Consider the following 14,964-nt stretch of genomic DNA (forward strand, 5'->3'; position numbering starts at 1 on the left):
GGGTGTCGCCTGCCGCAGCAAGCCCATCCTGCCTTGCGGCATGCTCTGGTGAAGACCAGCGGCACCTTAAACTCTGCTCCCCGATACAGCCCATGTCATTTGCCACACAGGTTAGAGGATCCACATCCAGCAGCGTTACAGTTGTGTTGCGTAGCTATGTGTATTTTGAAATATATATATATATATATATATATATATATATATTTAATTTACTCATAACGCATTTACAAGAACACCCTAGTTGTTGTTAGCATTTGCAATGATTTTATTGTAGCAGATACATTAAGGCTTTACAGTATACATGCATATATATACACACACACACACACACACACACAAAGGAATACAATGCCTAAGGACTTTAATGCTTTATATTATTAGTTGATAGCATTTGCATAAACTACTGAAACTATATTTGATGATGCTTTTACCTAAACAATGTCACTGTATTCATTTTCCACACTTTAAACTATACTGAAGTCAAGGTATGCCAAAAACACCGCACAATTCTCTGTTTAAGTCAATGGCTAATAGAATGCTTCCACTTCATTATAAATAGAATATATACCAAAGTAACAGGTGTGGCACAGGCTTTCAGATAGCAGTGTTTGCATGCCTATAGGAATATATGGGAAAACTAGCATAAAGCAGATTCTTCTCATAGTAGTAAGAAATCTCCTGTGATCAGGTTCAGATCTGCAAGAAAGATGACAAAATAGTTAGACCTCTCGAAATCACATCCCTGTCATGTGGGTTAGTTTTTAAGTTTTTAAAGCTAAAGAGTCAGCAATCCTAAAATGTCTGTTTTGCATTACCAATAAGATATCAATTCTGGGGCCTATTTTTTCTGGATTGTATCATTCTTCTGTTATTCCTCCTAGAAATGCATGAATAAATTCAACAGTTTTTTACGCTGCCTGGCCTGCTTTCATTGGTAATATTGGTGATTTTTCTCAATATAGAAATACTTAAAGGGCTACTCTGCCCCTAGACATCTTATACCCTATCCAAAGGATAGGGGATAAGATGTCTGATTGCGGGGGTCTCGCTGCTGGGGACCCCCGCGATCTCGGCTGCAGCACCCCAGACATCCGGCGCACAGGGCGAACTTTGACTGACTTGCGATATAGGGGGCGGAGGCTTGTGACATCAGTCATGCCCCACTCATGATGTCATGGCCATGGCCAGCTGTGACATCACGAGCCTCCGGCACTGCACCCGATGTCCTAAACGAACGCCGGGTGCAGCAGGGACCCCCGTGATCAGACATCTTATCCCCTATCCTTTGGATAGGGGATAAGATGTCTAGGGACAGAGTACCCCTTTAAGGAATCATAGGTTTATAAAAGGAAACAAAAACAGTAGCATGTGTTTGCCCCAGCGGGACACCAGAAATTGTTTTTTTACCTGAGGAAGGTGCAAGTGAGCACCGAAATATGTTGTTCATTTTTATATTAACTTAATAAACTCCGCTGTAAGCATTTTAACCCCTATCCAAAGGATAAGGGATAAGATGTTAGATAGCGGAGGCCCCCGCAGCTTTCGTGTTCATGACATCATACCACGCCCCCTCCATTCATGTCTATTGGAGGGGTCGTGACGGCTAGTACATAGCCTAAAAAGCAAAAATTGACCTACAAGTACAAACAAAAGAATTACAGCAGCACACTGCTAGCGCTGAGATATGTGTAATATAACACTTTTTTCATTGCAATACTGCTATAGAGAAAATGAAAGGTTCTTAGCTTACCATTTGGCCAAATAGTGTGTACCATCCCACCACGATAAGGTCACCTCAGTTGGACCAGACCCTACACTATAGATATGTCTCTCCTAGGCTAGCACTAAGCCTACAATTTCTGGGCATGTAAGATCCAGCTATTCCCAACTTTAAAAAACACCTAGTGGAATGGGTGGAGTGCACGAACCAATATGGAGTCAGCCACTCCCTCCACATATGTAACCTAAAAAGCAAAAATTGGTCAGCACATCCTACACAACTATTATATATATCAAGTACACAGGTGTAAGCTGAGTACACAGGTGTAAGCGTCTGAACTACAAGTACAAACAAAAGAATTACAGCAGCAGTATTATATTACCCGTATATATCTTAGCGCTAGCAGTGTGCTGCTGTAATTCTTTTGTCTGGGCTAGTACATAGCCATCAAGCCACCTCCCATAGACATGAATGGAGGGGGTGTGGCGGCCGGTATCGCTATCGGGCTTGGAGTGGAGTTTGCTCCGTGTACCGAATGACAGGGGTGCCTCAGCAGAGATCACGGGGGTCCCCAGCGGCGGGACCCCCCACGATCTAACATCTTATCCCCAGAGTGAGTCTCGTGCTTAGTGCTGTTGACAGTTCTGACAACAAAAGTAACATACTGCCAATTGACCATTACCACTATATAGTAACTGGTTAATACTGCCATACTGATACTGAATACAAACCACTGCACACAGACCAATATCCCTAAATAGGTCCCTAGTGGGTAGGTAATCCCCCCATTAGGTAGATTCCTCCCCTCCCAATTAGGATAACACTCACAGTATGTACTGTAGATGTAACCTCTATTTGGTAGAAGCCCCAGTAGGTTATCAAGCATATTAGATTGATAATGTCCCCAGTAGGAAGATAAAATCTCTTCATTAGGTAGGTAGGCCCCGTTATTAGGTAAAAGCACCCAGTAAGAGGCCAATCCCTCCCCCACCCATTAGGTAGAGGCTCACAGTAAATAGGTAATTCCACAATAGGTAGAGAGGGGGGGGGGGATACCTACCTACTAGGAGCATCTAAGTAAAAGCCCCAGTAGGTAAAAGTAGGTAGTTGCTCTCTCCCCACCAGAATGCCCCTAGTAGTAAAGTAATTTCCCACAATAGGTCCCCACTAAAATAAAATACCCACCCTATCCGTTCATCTTAGTAGACATATTGCAGGTATTAAACAGGGTTTACGATGTTGCGATTGCAATGAGGCTGACAGTGAGGATTCCACCAATGCTCATAGAACTGCTCTTCTGACCTCTGTTCCAGACGCTGCAGGTAAAGCATGTACTCCTAAGGGAAACACAAGAGGAATAAGGTAAAGGGATTTCATTCCAAATATAAAATGTAAAGATAGTTAGTGCACATTAACTCCTAAATGACAATATTTTTACCTTATAAGCCAGGTGAACTTTTGCCCTTCTGCACCTATAACTTTTTTAAAAGAAGCAAATGTCCAGCGCGGATGTCAAGCAATACGAAATTTCTTTATTCAGTTATAACGCAAAGTGATGACAGGTGACGCGTTTCGGCCGCAATCAACGCCCTTAGTCTTACTAAGGCCGTTGATTGCGGACGAAATACGTCACCTGTCATCACTTTGCGTTATGGCTGAATAAAGAAATTTCGTATTGCTTGACATCCGTGCTGGACATTTGCTTCTTTTAATTCATACGTGAACCAAGGTCCGGTTCTGTCCGGGACGCGGGAGGGGCGACCGAGTGAGCTGTGCCGCACTTATCATATAACTTTTTTAGTCACAGTATATATATGTATATATTTATTGAGTTTCTTTTAATCATTGTAGCTGTATAAGATCTGGTTATTTCCAGGATGTCACGATGAGTTGAGGATTTTTAGGGGCCATTTTATGGTGAAATGCATGGAATACGTACCATATTTTTCGCCGTATAAGACGCACTTTTTCTTCCCCAAAACTGGGGGGGAAAAGTTGGTGCGTCTTATACGGCGAATACACAACTATGGCGGGGGTCCCTGCGGCCATCAACCGATTGTGGTGATGCCCTGTATTAACCCTTCAGACGCGGTGATCAAAGCTGACCGCCGCATCTGAAGGGAAAGTGACACTAACCCAGCTGCTCAGTCGGGCTGTTCGGGACCGCCACGCTGAAATTGCAGCGGTCCCGAACAGCTTACAGGACCTTACCTGCCTCCTCGGTGTCTGCTCCGTGCTTGGATCCTCTGCTTGGCCGGCGCTCTCCTTCGACGTCATCACGTCGTTGCGCACGCCGCCCCGTCATCCAATAGGAGCAGCATGCGTAGCGACGTGATGATGGCGACAGAGAGCGTGGATCCCGGGGAAGAAGATGTCCGGAGAGTCGGGGACACGACGACAGCGGTGGAGCGACATCCAGGGCAGCGGTGAGGGGTCCGGGGCGGCGGGGACACGTGAGTATTACCTCCTATCCAGTGGTCTTCAACCTGCGGACCTCCAGATGTTGCAAAACTACAACTCCCAGCATGCCCGGACAGCCAACGGCTGTCCGGACATGCTGGGAGTTGTAGTTTTGCAACATCTGGAGGTCCGCAGGTTGAAGACCACTGTTGGGTTCAGAATCTTTATTTTTTTTGATTTTGCACCTATAAGTGGGTGTTTTTTTCCAGACTGTACTGTGCGGCTACACAATAACCATTATACTTATGTGTTATAGGAACATTGAAACCACCAAGTTTTAAGTGCCTCTGAGTAGTAAACAATTAGGTAAAACTAAATTACAGGGTTTCTGCTCATCCCCACTAGGCGTTCATACCTGTACTCAGATTCTGTCCTAACTATACGCATGAATAAATAAAAACTGATGTTTAACATATTGAATATTTTGGGCAAAAAGAGGCGGAGCGCCACATAGGGTAGTAACGTCAAACCAAATGTAAAAACTGAAGAAAATAGAACAGCCAGTCACTCACCAAAATAATTCTTTCTTCAGGCTTTATTGCATGCCGATGATAATACTCACATACATGGGGGATACAGAAGGGAAGAGCAGGGGGGGGGGGTACAGAGGCAACAAGCTCCGTTTCGCACACTTAAGTGCTTCGTCCGGCCATATAACGAGCAAGTACCAATACTACAGAGCCCAGATCCAGATGTCCCCAGCTGCTTAAAGGAGTAGTCCAGTGGTGACCCAGTGGTGAACAACTTATCCCCTATCCTAAGGATAGGGGATAAGTTTGAGATCGCGGGGGGGTCCGACCGCTGGGGCCCCCTGCGATCTCCTGTACGGAGCCCCGACAGCTCGCGGGAAGGGGGCGTGTCGACCTCAGCACGAAGCGGCGGCCGACTCTAATACAGAGCCGAAGCACTGCCTTCGGCAATCTCCGGCTCTGCCATAGAGATGTATTGAGGGGGCGTGTCGGCCGCCGCTTCGTGCGGAGGTCGACACCCGCTATCTGGCCGGAGAGCCTGGCCCGTGGTCGGACCCCCCGCGATCTCAAACTTATCCCCTTATCCTTAGGATAGGGGATAAGTTTTTCACCACTGGACTACCCCTTTAAGGGGACAGCCTCAGTGCCGAACAAACTATTATCTCAAACCAAATGTAGCCTAAAATATTGCAAGAACACCAGCCATGATTAAGACCACGTGTCGCAGTTGAACGGTGTTGGTTCCTGTTCACACTATGCAGTGCCGTTATGCTGTTTGTATATTCATGTCCGAATAAATTCCCCCTTTTCCCCTTTCAATTGCATCTCGCTTGACTACATGGTTTTGTTCTTGCAGTTACAAGGGTTAAAGGGGTACTCCGGTGGAAAACTTTTTTTTTTTTTTTTTAAATCAACTGGTGCCAGAAAGTTAAACAGATTTGTAAATGACTTCTATTAAAAAAATCTTAATCTTTCCAGTACTTTTTAGGGGCTGTATACTACAGAGGAAATGCTTTTCTTTTTGGGTTTCTCTTCTGTCACAACCACAGTGCTCTCTGCTGACCTCTGCTGCCCATTTTAGGAACTGTCCAGAGCAGCATATGTTTGCCATGGGGCTTTTCTCCTGCTCTAGACAGTTCCTAAAATGGACAGCAGAGAGCACTGTGGTTGTGACAGAAGAGAAATCCAAAAAGAAAAGCAGTAGTATACAGCCCCTAAAAAGTACTGGAAAGATTAAGATTTTTTAATAGAAGTAATTTACAAATCTGTTTACCTTTCTGGCACCAGTTGATTTAAAAAAAAAAAAAAAGTTTTCCATGGGAGTACCCCTTTAAAAGAGCTGGAAAAGTTTATTTATCTATTTTTGAAGTATATAAGCGATGGACTATGTTATACACAAAATCATTGCTTTGGACAAGCCGGCATCCATAACTTGACTCATAGATTCACAGCCTGTTATTACCATTCCTACATCTTCTCATCAGATTGACCAGATATAATCTCCTATGTGTGTTGCCATTAGCGCATTTTCTCACACATTTTGCAGTAATAACATTGCTAATTGGGTCCAACAAACATCCGGGTAGACAGCGGTGACATGCAGCAATAGCCCAAAAAGAAAAATAATAGCGTTACACACATTCAACAGTCACAATATATTAGCGTCTCCACTTTTACATTGCTCATTGGTATTGGAACTGTGAATCTCACCTGCATCATCTCATGTATAAAGGGAACATAATCCATTTCAGCGTTTTCGGGCTGGTGTCTTTACATGACACGGTGAGGAAATGAAGGTGGTAATGTGTGTCTTTAAAAAGCTTTAATGAAATGTCAGGCTGTACATTAGGGTCAGATGATAATTCATCCCAATGACCCCTTCTTTGCTAGCCCGGATAAGTCACACGTCATTTAGATTTAGTTCTGTACTGTTGGCACATTTGGTGATTTGGGTTTAAAAATAGGCAAAGTGTTAAAGGGGTACTCCCATGGAAAACTTTTTTTTTTCCTTCTAAATCAATTGGTGACAGAAAGTTAAACAGATTTGTAAATTAATTCTATTAAAAAATCTTAATCCTTCCAGTACTTTTTAGGGGCTGTATACTACAGAGGAAATGCTTTTCCTTTTGAATTTCTCTTCTGTCACGACCACAGTGCTCTCTGCTGACCTCTGCTGTCCATTTTAGGAATGTGCAGAGCCGAATATGTTTGCTATGGGGATTTTCTTTAAGCACAAAAATGAAAAAGTATAACAAGATGGGATAAAAGTAATCCTGATAGGAGAGAGGCCCACAATACCTGTACGATGGTGCGGAGGATGAAACTAAAAGGTCCCAAGGGCGTGGGAAACTCCCGGGCTCCCCCGGCACAGATCTCAAATTATTTTTCCCCCCTGGCCGGGCTCCAGGACTCCATGGACGCAGTCCCCCCAGGGCCGCCGCCATCTTCCGCTCCCTCACAGCAGCGTGAAGCCCCGCCCACCGTCAGCGGCACCTCGCAGCAGACGCCATCTCGGTCCTCAGGCGCAGGAGACGGGAAGAAGCGGCGGGGACACCAGGCCTCCGGTGAGTGTGCGGACCCGGATAGGATACCCCCCGTCCCGCTGCTGATTGATCTGCCCGTAGGGGATCTGTGCTTACCTGCCCCAGCTGCTCTAACCTCACGGGGCGCCCCTCTTCTGCCAGAACCGCCGGGAGCTGCAGAGGCCGCTCTGCACACGCCACTGCAGCCCCGACCGTATCAGCCCTCAGCTCCCCTCTCCAGTCCTAGGCCGGACATCACCTGGGCTGCTGAGCCCCTGCCCACACCACATGCCCGCATCTCCTCCGGGATCATGCTGCAGTGCTTCGAAACCGCTACTATCCTACGTGCTACCAGAGTAATGACCCTAGTCAGAAGGTTAAGGCTGTAGCCATATTGTTCCATAAGTCTCTATCATTACAGGTATTGGACTCCAAGGTGGGGGAGGGGGGCCGTTATGTTTTTGTTACCTGCTCCATTCAAGGCAGGACTTACACGATTGCCAATGTGTATGCCCCGAATAGTGGCCAGCTGTCCTTCCTGCGTACAGTGTTGGATGACCTGACTGCGTTCTCCCAGGGGGTGTTGATGGTTTGCGGGGATTTTAATGTCTCTCTGTTTCCTTCCTTAGACTGTTCCTCGGGGACCTCTGTCATGTCTCATGCTCAGCTAAATAAGATCCGACGACTTCTCTACTCTATGCAATTGACGGACCCATGGAGACTGGCTCATCCAGACACACGTGACTACACTTTCTATTCTCACGCCCGTAAAGTATACACTAGGCCAGACTATATCTTTGTTAGTCACTGTCTTCTCCCTCAGGTACTGTCCTCCTCCATTGGTTCCATTGTTTTCTCGGACCATGCACCGGTTTTTTGTGACATATCACTGCCGAATGGTCCGAGGAGAGACTTTATGTGGAGACTTAACGAATCGCTCCTCTCTGACTCGCTGTGTCTGGCTGATCTGAGGGCAGCGATTGCTAATTTTACTCTGGATCATGCCAGCGATCCCACGTCCCCTCAGTGCCGTTGGGAAACGCTGAAATGTGTGCTTAGAGGCGTACTTATTAAACATGGTGCCCGTCTTAAGCGGGAGGCATCTCAGAAGTTACGAGACCTTCTCGCTCAACTAAATTCCTTGGAGTCTCGGCATAAATCCTCTCTCTCGGAGGAGGTCTACCGTGAGTTACTTGCGGTCCGGAGGGAGATACAGGTGCGGATAGATAAACAACATAACAGATACCGTCAGATTTGCTCTAGTGTGTACTATGAATGGGGTAATAAGGCGGGTAGGATGCTAGCTAGGGCATTGCGGGATAAAAGGGCGGCCCTCCATGTCCCCTCCATTAAGTCGTCCTCGGGCTCCCTGGTCCACCTGACCTCCCAGATCTTAGACTGTTTTCATTCCTATTACACTGACCTTTATAATCTGGACTCTCAGACCCCTGACTCGGGTGACCCCCCTCCAGCTCTCTTAGAATACCTGCGGAGGACCAAGCTGCCCACCCTCCCTCCCCAGTCGCTTCTTGATCTGGAGCGCCCTTTTGGCCTGGAGGAGGTAATGGAGACTGTTAAGTCCATGCCGTCCGGCAAAGCTCCTGGCCCCGATGGCTATACCTCGAAGTTTTACAAACTTCTTATTACAGAGTTGTCTCCGTGCCTCCTTGAGGCCTTTAATGCGGTCTCAGATGCCTCTCCTTTCCCCCAATCTTTCCTACAGGCCTTTATTACGGTCATCCCTAAAGAGGGCAAGGACCCCAACCTTTGTCAGAGTTATAGACCGATCTCCCTCATAAACGTTGATGCTAAACTGTATGCAAAGCTCTTGGCGGAGCGTTTGTCCCCCTTGCTGGGGGCCCTCGTCCACCCGGACCAGGTGGGGTTTGTACCTACCAGAGAAGCTCGAGATAATACCTTGAAGACTTTCTCTTTGATACATCATGCCCAGGTCTCTCGCATTCCTTGTATTTTACTATCCCTGGATGCCGAGAAGGCTTTTGACAGGGTGGCTTGGGGCTTCCTGCGAGGGGTTCTTTCTAATTTGGGTTTGGGCCCTATGATGCTACAACGCATTTTTGCACTATACACAAGTCCTCAGGCTAGGGTACGCATTAACGGGTCCCTGTCTACCCCTATAGCTATACGTAATGGTACTAGGCAGGGCTGCCCCCTGTCCCCTCTTCTCTATGTGTTAGCTATGGAACATTTACTCCAGGCAATCAGACAGAGCACGGAGGTGAGGGGTGTCAAGGTCTGTGGCGAGGAGGTTAAATGTGCAGCTTTCGCGGATGACCTCTTAATATACCTCTCGTCCCCTGAGTCCAGTCTCCCGGCCCTCCTATCGCTCATCTCTGATTATGGTCGGTTTAGTAACTTCAAGTTGAACCTGACGAAAAGTGTAGTCTTGGATGTCTCCCTTGGCCCGATAGGGGTCTCGGCCCTTAAAAGTAGATATCAGTTTAGATGGGCTACTTCCTCTATCACATACCTAGGGGTTCAGGTCCCCAACGATCTCACCCGCACATATGACTTGAACTTTAGCCCCTTACTCTCCTCTTTCTCCTCTGACCTGACTAAATGGGACAGACGTGACTTTTCCTGGATTGGGAGGGTCAACATTATCAAAATGAATCTTTTGCCTCGTCTTCTCTATCTCTTTCAAACTATCCCTGTCCTCCTCCCCCGCACATTCTTCACTGCCCTGGATAGAATGTGGACTAAATATGTGTGGGGTCCGGTGGGCCATCGTATGGCTCGGAGTGCGCTGGTGCGTCCTAAGTCTGAGGGGGGTCTGGCTCTCCCCGACCCCTTTCTCTATTACCTGTCCGCGGTAGCCACGAGAATACTGAATTGGTTCCACCACTCTAAGGGGAAACTTTGGGTGCGCTTGGAGACCCTCTTGACACCTGTCCCGCTCACTTCGCTCCCCTGGCTGCGAGTATCGTATTGGACATCCTCTCGAATGGCGAGCCTCCCGTTTGTGGCGCGGTCTGTGCTCCGGGTGTGCCATCGCTTTTTTGACAAGATGGGTCTCCTGCGCCCCAACGACCCCCTCACGCCTCTTCGTGATAACCCCGATTTCACCCCAGGTGCGGTAGCAGGTCCCTTTCTGGGTAAGGTCAGGGGGACGGTCTTTGTTTGCGCCCACGTTTTACACTCGGGCTCCATTAAATCACTGGCGGAGATAGTTCCAGGTGGTTCCCCAGCTCCCATTCACTTATGGCAATATATGCAACTTACCCATTTTTACTCTAATTGGAAGCAGGTACTGGACCTTCATAGATCCCCGCTCCCCTTTGAGTCCCTTTGTTTTAGTACTGACCCCCCTGGTCGTTTGGTCTCCATTCTCTATGCCCTCTTACGTGATCATACCTGTTCTAAACCTTTGGCTCATCAGGGGGGATGGTCTCGGGAGTTGGGCTGCACTCTTGCCCGGCAGGATTGGACCAAGGCTTATGCCCTTTGTCATGGTGCCTCGATCTCGGTGAAATTACAAGAGACCAACTTTAAAGTATTGTCTAGATGGTATCGTGTACCTGCATTGTTGCACCGCTTCTATCCCTCCATCTCAGATGTATGCTGGAGGTGTGGCGCTTCTCCCGGGACCATGTCTCATGTTTGGCTGGACTGCCCCCTTCTTCTCCCATTTTGGTCGGGGGTTCTGAAGATCATTAAGAGGGTGACGGACATTGCTGTTCCCTGTTCCCCACAGGCTGTATTGCTGTCTATGCTCCCGGGCTCGATCAAATCCATGAAGGCGGGCTTGGTGTGTATTCTTCTCTCCGCGGCACGTAGGGTCATACCTAGAAAGTGGAAATCTGCCCAACCCCCGACAATTTCTGACTGGGTCCGTGAAGTAATCTATATGCATGGGATGGAGGAGTGCATGGCGGAGACGGCATCCAAATCTGAGCGGTTTTTGCTGCGCTGGATGCCGTGGTCTGCGTTTTTGGACTCCCCTGCCTGCGGTGCCCTGAACCTGTCCCCCTGAGGTGGGGTCCTGAGGACGCACTTTTTGGGAACTGGTTGGACGCCCCTGGCCCTGGTGGTCCTTCTCCACGGTGGAGTTTCTCTCCCTTTCCCGGGTTCCCCCTCCCTCTTTCCCTCAGTGTGTCCTTCTTTATCCCCCCTTTTCCTTTTTTTCCCCTCTCCGTCTCTCTTTTCTTCGGTTTGTGTTGTTTAGTCTTCCCTTCTCGGTGTTGTTTTTGTTTGATTTAGTTGATATGTTACGGGCTTATAGTGTCTTTCCTTGCCCATATTCCGCCTACTGATCATTTATTGTTCACCCGGCTTGATTATGCTGGTTTACTTGCTCTCATGTTTCTTATTGTCATTTTTGCATTGGCTGCTACACGTCCCTTTCTTGTGTACGGGATGACTGGGAGGCGTAGCTCCCGGGACTCCTCATATGCCTATTTGCTGCCTTTATTTGTATCTCCTCATTGTCAATGTATTGCTGCCATCTCATGCAGAATTGCTTACATATGCTTTCCTGTCAGAAAATGTATATCCTGGCGGATGACGTTTCTAATGTTTTTGTATTGCTATTGGTCCTTAATAAACTTCTTTTTGAATTCGAAAAAAAAGTAATCCTGATAAAGAAACTAAATTAAATGTGCACTGTCAGAATCAAAAATGTTTTATATCTTGTACATCTTGGCAAAATATTAACCTTTCTAATATGTCATTAAAAAAATTGTCTTCTTTTTATAGAAATCATGGCTTATAAAAAAAAAGACCAGTAGGGGTCCCTATACCCTCCTGTCTTAAACCAGAGACAGGACTCCTGTTTAAAAACTGTGAGAAGGGGGTTACAGAGTCTGCAGTGATTGGATGAAGGAGGAAGTGAATGCATGGTGAGTGAGGGTGGGCTCAGTGCTTGCTTTGGACACACCCCTTTCTGAGCAGTGGATTTTAGAATGAGTGAGCAGCAGAACAGAGGGATTTGTGAGCCAAATACAGAAGCTAGACACATAAAAATGACATGTAAAGCATCTGTATGACCCAGCGAGTAACATATATAAGCATTATTTTATTCTGTGGTATGACTTTATGCTTTAAAGGGGTACTCCACCCTTAGACATCTTATCCCCTATGACGTCAGCCACCGGGAATCTGCAAGTTCCGTTACTACAGCGGCATACATCGGGTCTGTGGCAGGCTGACCAGCCGCAGAAGCGCACGCCAGCGCCTGCATTCAGCGCACGCAGACCCCGGCTTGGACGGGTCCTTGCCGGTACCAGTTTCTTTGGAAACTAATTCATCTACATTATTCCATCTGACTGTTAAATATACATCTAAAATATACATCTACTTCTAATATACGGACATGGACATTAATACATCTTACCTAATGCACGGATTGTGTTAAAAGAATACCGTCAAATGCCGGACTATTGAAAGTTCCCTCTTTTTGCATTTCTTTGCAGTGGTGTGATTACATAATCTGTTTTATTAATACCTCTTCACAAGGTGACAGGAGGATTATCACTTTTATATGATAATATATGTATTTCATCCATTTTTATAAGAATTCATCATACATTTGAAGCACGGTTTATTTTCTATTACTGTTTTTAGTCTGTTTATATCTGAATTTTTACCATGGTTTTTATGCCTGTTTATGATAGATTTTAGTCTGCTTGGTTTTAACCCCTTAAGGACCCGGGGTTTTTTTTGCACTTTCGTTTTTTCCTCCTTACCTTTAAAAAATCATAATTCTTTCAATTTTGCACCTGATGGCTTATTTTTTGTGCCACCAATTCTACTTTGTAATGACATCAGTCGTTTTACGCCATAATCTACAGCAAAACGGAAAGAAAAAAAACATTGTGCGACAAAATTGAAGAAAACACGCCATTTTGTAATTTTTGGAAGCTTCCGTTTCTATGTAGTACACTTTTTGGTAAAAATGACACCTTCTCTTTATTCTGTAGGTCCATACGATTAAAATGATCCCCTACTTATATAGGTTTGATTTTGTATTACTTCTGGAAAAAATCATAACTACATGCAGGAAAATGAATACGTTTAAAATTGTCATCTTCTGACCCCTATAACTTTTTAATTTTTCCACGTATGTTGTGGTATGAGGGCTCATTTTTTTGTGCAGTGATCTTAATTTTTATTTATTTTTATTTTTTCAAAATAAAAATGTATTGAATTTTAATACAACATAAAACAGAAATAAATTCCAAAAGCAGGATAAGTGTACAGACTCCGCCAGGTTCCAGCAGAAATAAAAAAGTAACATAGTAGTCTACAATAACAGGTTTAGGGACAGGTCAAAAGTATATGACAGTAAGCGAGAAGGACCAGCGCACTGCTAAGAAAACCCGTGGGTGTCCGAAGCAGGGGGTGGGAGGCAGTGATGCCAGTGTATAGTAAACTCAGAACCTTGACCCAGGTATGTCACCCATGACCGGCAAAGTACACTCTAAGGGGGTCTGATAGGAAGACAGAGGAGGGGAAAAGAGAGGGTGACAGGAGGGGGAGAAAGAGAAAGGTAGGATGGAGAGGCGACAGGGAGACAAAGAGAGCAAGAGGAACTCACCTGGAGCTGCAACCGGAGGGTCAGCCATCCAGAAAGGTGTGATTGCATGAAATGGGGCGGACATTGGGCAGTACGGAGCTATCAGGGCGAGTGTGGGGAAGAGTAATGGGTGTTAAGTGGCTAGACCAAGCAACGTGTATTCCGGAGAGGCAAGGAATGAGGACCAGGGATGCCAGACTGAGAAATATCTGGTCAATTGGGAGGGAGACTCAGCCATGAGTTCCTCCATTCTATGGAGATGTGTCACTTCCCGGAGCCAGGACGAGATGGTAGGGGGGACGGGAGATTTCCAATGGCGGGGTATCACTATTCTGGCTGCCATAAGGAGGCAGGAGACCAGTTTAGCCATGGCTCGAGGCAAACCCTTCGGTAGTATGGAAAGGAGTAGGGTCTCAGGAGTTCGTGGTAAATGGATAGCAGTGATATGGGATATCAACTCACAGGTCTGTCTCCAAAAGGGCAAGAGACGCGGGCAAGAAAACCACCCATGAAGCATCGAGCGTGATCTGAAGTTTTTATCGGTACCATCTTTGTATTGATCTGGCTTTTTAAGCACTTTTTATTCATTTTTTTCCATTATACAAAGTGACCAAAAATATGTAGTTTTGGACTTTGGAATTTTGACCGTGCATTTTAATTTACAATATATTTTTATAATTTGGACATTTCTGCACATGGCGATACCACATATGTTCATATTTATTTACACTTTTTTTTTTAATGGGAAAAGGGGGGTGATTCAAACTTTTATTAGGGATGGGGTTAAATGATCTTTATTCACTTTTTATTTTTTTTGCTTTTTTTTTGCTATGTTATCGCCCCCATAGGGGGCTATAACACTGCAAACACTGATCTTTTACATTGATCATTGTTATCCCATAGGATAACATCGATCAATGATTCTGCCGCTTGACTGCTCATGCCTAGATCTAAGGCCCTGAGCAGTCATTCGGTGATCAGACACGCAGGAGGAACGTAGGCACCCTCCTGGTGTCCTCCAGCTGTTCGGTGGTCCCAGCCCACTGAGCTAGCTGGTGGTAGTTTACTTTCACTTTACATGCAGCGATCAACTTTGAACGGCACGTCTAAAGGGTTAATAGCACGCGGCACCGCGATCAGTGCCGCGCACAATTAGGCTTCTTGCACACTAAAAAATCCTCTGTTTTTAAACATCCGTAGGAAGATCCGTGTGAAAATCAGCTGAAAACGGCAGTAACAAAATTCTACACATCCGTT

General features: G+C 46.0%; 1 protein-coding gene across 1 annotated transcript in view; it reads right to left on the minus strand.

The window, feature by feature from the left end:
* Positions 1-253: 253 nt before the first annotated feature.
* Positions 254-14,964, minus strand: part of C13H17orf67 (chromosome 13 C17orf67 homolog) — a 34,902-nt gene continuing 20,191 nt past the window's right edge. The window contains exons 3-4 of the mRNA XM_056549599.1: positions 2,906-3,057; positions 254-696 (exon numbers count right to left, since the gene is read on the minus strand). Coding sequence (XP_056405574.1) covers positions 2,941-3,057 — 117 coding nt within the window. The 3' untranslated portion in view covers positions 254-696; positions 2,906-2,940. The remainder of the gene's footprint in view (positions 697-2,905; positions 3,058-14,964) is intronic.

Source organism: Hyla sarda, chromosome 13, assembly GCF_029499605.1.
Source record: "Hyla sarda isolate aHylSar1 chromosome 13, aHylSar1.hap1, whole genome shotgun sequence".
NCBI lineage: Eukaryota > Metazoa > Chordata > Amphibia > Anura > Hylidae > Hyla > Hyla sarda.